Source organism: Nothoprocta perdicaria, unplaced genomic scaffold (genome assembly GCF_003342845.1).
Source record: "Nothoprocta perdicaria isolate Ctin4 unplaced genomic scaffold, notPer1 scaffold_372, whole genome shotgun sequence".
Taxonomy (NCBI): domain Eukaryota; kingdom Metazoa; phylum Chordata; class Aves; order Tinamiformes; family Tinamidae; genus Nothoprocta; species Nothoprocta perdicaria.
This window is the reverse complement of record NW_020455613.1, coordinates 215,337-219,113: the sequence shown is the minus strand read 5'-3', so window position 1 is coordinate 219,113 and position 3,777 is coordinate 215,337. Positions and strand designations below refer to the sequence as shown.

At 67.0% G+C, this 3,777-nt stretch overlaps 2 protein-coding genes across 2 annotated transcripts in view; one reads left to right on the top strand and one right to left on the bottom strand.

Moving 5' to 3' along the window:
• Positions 1 to 162: 162 nt before the first annotated feature.
• On the top strand, positions 163 to 2,310 carry MLX (MLX, MAX dimerization protein). Its single transcript, XM_026044566.1, has 7 exons — positions 163 to 183; positions 250 to 339; positions 413 to 519; positions 606 to 705; positions 818 to 917; positions 1,083 to 1,284; positions 1,666 to 2,310. Exons 2-7 carry the CDS (start codon positions 258 to 260, stop codon positions 1,720 to 1,722), a joined length of 648 nt encoding a protein of 215 aa, XP_025900351.1. The 5' UTR covers positions 163 to 183; positions 250 to 257; the 3' UTR covers positions 1,723 to 2,310.
• A 722-nt stretch (positions 2,311 to 3,032) lies between these two features.
• Positions 3,033 to 3,777, bottom strand: part of PSMC3IP (PSMC3 interacting protein) — a 1,311-nt gene continuing 566 nt past the window's right edge. The window contains exons 2-5 of the mRNA XM_026044594.1: positions 3,560 to 3,705; positions 3,385 to 3,438; positions 3,189 to 3,248; positions 3,033 to 3,106 (exon numbers count right to left, since the gene is read on the bottom strand). Of these exons, the coding sequence (XP_025900379.1) occupies positions 3,047 to 3,106; positions 3,189 to 3,248; positions 3,385 to 3,438; positions 3,560 to 3,705 (320 nt within the window). The 3' untranslated portion in view covers positions 3,033 to 3,046. The remainder of the gene's footprint in view (positions 3,107 to 3,188; positions 3,249 to 3,384; positions 3,439 to 3,559; positions 3,706 to 3,777) is intronic.

Sequence of the window (3,777 nt, the reverse complement as noted above, 5' to 3'; positions counted from 1 at the left end):
CCCGTTGGGCGGTGGCGGGAGGGGGCGAAGGGCGGCGGAGCGCGCGGCCGGGGGCAAAGGGCAGGGACGGGCCAGGGAAACCGGGACCGGGACCGGGACCGCCGCCGGCACCGCGGCCTCCCCCTCACCGCATCTCCCCCCGCCAGGTGGACGCCGCCTACAGCGACAATGGCCTCGATCCCGGTAGGTGCCGCCGCGCTGCCCGTTCCCCGCGCCCGGCCCGCGCTGACGCCTCGCCGCCGTCCCCAGCGCTCCTCATGGAGGGCGGCCGCAAGGGCAGCGTCGTGTCCCGCGCCAACAGCATCGGCTCCACGAGCGCCTCCTCCGTCCCCAACACAGGTAGCGCCCGCGCCCCCCCGCACCCTTGTAACCCCCCCCGGCACCCCCCGGCACTCCCGGTTTCCCCCCACAGACGACGAGGACAGCGACTACCAGCAGGAGCCCTACAAGGAGTCGTACAAGGACCGGCGCCGCCGGGCGCACACGCAGGCCGAGCAGAAGCGCCGCGACGCCATCAAGGTGCGGGCGGCGCCGGGAGTGGGGGGGTCCCGCGGCCGCCCCCCAGCCCCGCGCGGCCCGGCCCACCTGCGCCCGCTTCCCCACAGAAAGGCTACGATGACCTGCAGGCCATCGTGCCCACGTGCCAGCAGCAGGACTTCTGCATCGGCTCGCAGAAGCTGAGCAAGGCCATCGTGCTGCAGAAGAGTGAGTGCCGCGGCGGGGACCCTCCGGGACGGGGCTGCTCCCGGGGCCGCGTCCAGCGCGGCCGGAGCCCCACGGGCCGAGCCGCTCTCAGCCCCTCTCCCTGCTCCTCCAGCCATCGACTACATCCAGTTCCTGCACAAGGAGAAGAAGAAACAGGAGGAGGAGGTTTCTACCCTCAGGAAGGACATGATGGCCCTGAAGATCATGAAGGTGTAAGCTAAAGCAGCCGGGGGCGCGGGGGCCGCTGCCGTCTCCTCGCAGCCCGTCTCTGTGCCCAGCCCTTGTGGGGGAGCAGGGGGAGCCCCAGCCGCGCGCTCGGCGCTGCCTTCGCTGGCCGCCGCTCTCGTTCCTCAGCGCGGCGCCCTCCTTGGTTCCAGGAACTACGAGCAGATTGTGAAAGCCCACCAGGACAACCCCAACGAGGGCAAGGACCAGATCTCCGACCAGGTGAAGTTCAACGTTTTCCAGGGCATCATGGACTCGCTGTTCCAGTCCTTCAACGCCTCCATCTCAGTGAGCAGCTTCCAGGAGCTCTCGGCGTGCGTCTTCAGCTGGATTGAGGAGCACTGCAAGCCCCAGGTGAGCGGCACGGGCCCAGGTGAGCAGTGGGGAGCAGCTTCACCCTCCCTGGGGGCCTCGGGAAGGGCAGGGAGCGACTGGGGGGGTCGCTGAGCTTGGGGACAGCAGATGGGTTCCCGTCCTCCCTCACAGGTTCTTGTCGCCTGTGTCCGTGGGGCTGGTTTGGTGTCAGAACTGACCAGTGAAAAACAGAGCATACAAGGAGGGACCCTGCCCTCTCCTTGGGTCCCCCTTTATTTGGGAGCTTTGGGGGACCTTTAGCGTCAGCAGGCGCCGGGGCTGGCGTTGGGTTGTCCGACGTGTCCCGGGCGCCGGGGAGGCGTTAGCTGGGAAAGGCTCCTGTGTCCCCGGAGCCGCTGAGCTCGTGTCCTGCGCGCGCAGACGCTGCGGGACATCGTGATCGGGGTCCTGCACCAGCTCAAGAGCCAGCTCTACTGAGCGCTCCCTGCGGAGCGTCCGGCGCCGCCGCGGCGCACACGGAGCCTCGCGCGCCGGGAAGGGCCGGCTGCCTCCCCTGCCTCTTCTTCGAGCTTCTCTCGCTTATTTATTGTATCAACTGCGAGACCAAGCCTGGCTTGTGCATCTCTGCTCTACAGGTGCCGTTACCCAGTATTTGTAGGCACTTCATTAGCTAAGGAGGAGCTAAAACTGTTTTTTTAATTATTATTTTTCCTATAAATCACTGAAATCATACTGTAAGTATTATCAGCATGAGTTTGGCAGATGAGTGCTCTCTGCGGCCCCCTCGAGCCTGTCACCCTGCCGCTCCCAGAGCAGCTCCCGCTTCTGGCCAGCGCAGATACGTGGAAGAGAGGTGGTATCTCTGCTCTGGTGCTACCCGAGCACCAGCTGTTCTCCTGCAAAGCGATTCTGTGGGAACTGCTTCACAGCAGGGGCTCAGCATTGGGATTCTGCCCTCGTGTTCTCGCTGCCACTGCCACAGCAGCAGGTTTTTATTTTACTTTTCCACTAGCGCGGAGGTGGTAGCGCCGAGCCGCTTGGTTTGAGCGCTGCGGCAGCAGGAGGTTTGAACTGCTGCTTCTAGGTGCATTAGGAGAGAAAACCCTGCTGGGGCTTTGCCGCTTGGTAAGGGGCTGTTCTCCCAAACGGGCCCCGGGGGCCGCGCAGCCCTGACCGGGGCCGCGGGCGGCTCCCGAGCAGCTGCTCGGGGCTGAGGGCCGGGCCGGTGGCGGCTGCAGCCTCCTGCCCCCGCGAGGACAGGGCTGTGCACAGACCTCACGGGTGAAAGGGACATATTTTTCTATTGTGAAAAGTAATTAAATAAATTTTGCTGATTGTTTTGATTTTTTTTTTTTCTTATTTCTTCTTCCAAGCCCTGCAGCCGGTCAGAGGGGGCCCAGCCCCAGGATCGGGCTGCCGGTTCCTGGGTCCTGCTCCGCTTGTTCCCTTCCCCAGCCGTGTGCGGCTGATCCCCGTGCCCTGGGAGCAGAGCGGGAGGCTACAGAGCACCACAGCACGGGGGAAATTAGAGCTCTGGGTTCAATGAGCTGGGCCAGGGGGAGGCCCCCATCTACTAACTGCTCCCAAACAGCCGCACGGCTCTGCCAACCCAACAGCCAGCGAGTTATTCACCTCTCAGCCACTCGCTTCCTTGTCTTGCTTACGAAAATCAAATATTTTAATCCCTCTCCCCTCCCCAGGTGCAAAGCAGCACAAAACAACCGTGTTTCACCGCTGCGGGCCGAGCCCGACGCCGCAGCATCAGCGGCGGGCGGCAGCCCCTGCCCGCGGCGGCGGCGCCTCACGGGGCGGCCGGCGGCGACACGTGGTGCTCCTCGTCCGTCTCTATCCCGACCTCCTCCTGCGCGAGGCCGGGCCGGGCTCAGGAGCGGGGCGCGCGGCCGGGGCGGCTGCCGCGGGGCGGCGCTCGGCACCATACTCACGAAAAACTGCTTCTTGCTTTTGGGGTAGCCCTCGAGGATGGCGTCGAGCAGCTCCGTCGCCTGCGGGACAGGGGAGAGCGAGCGGCCGGGAGGCGAGGGGAACGGAGAGGCCTCAGCGGGATGGGGTCACGGCGGGGCTCGTGGCAGCACACCGGTGTCACCGCTGTCCCCCTGCTCCGGCCGGCGGCCCCCTTACCATGCGCTTCCTCCTCCGCCACTCCCGGCAGTAGAGCTGCTGCTCCCGGCAGACCTGCGGACGGCGGCGGGTGAGACGGGGCCGCTCCGGGGTGGCCCCGGTGCCACCGGGGGACGATCCAGCGCCCGTCAACGCCAGGTGTTGGCCCCGGTTCCACGGGCCGGGGGGGCTTCACCTGCTCCTTCTCCTCGGGGGAGACGTGTCGGGCGGCCGCCGCGATGCGCTGCAGCCGCTCGGCGTAGGCGGCGCAGTCGCCGCGCAGCCCCTGCACCTCGCGGGCCATGTCGGCCGTGCTGAGGGAGCCACCGAGCTGCCGCAGCTCTGCGCGCCGCGGTCAGCGCTGCGGCTCCGCGCCGGGGCCGCCCGCGCCGCCCGCCCGCCCGCTCACCCGCC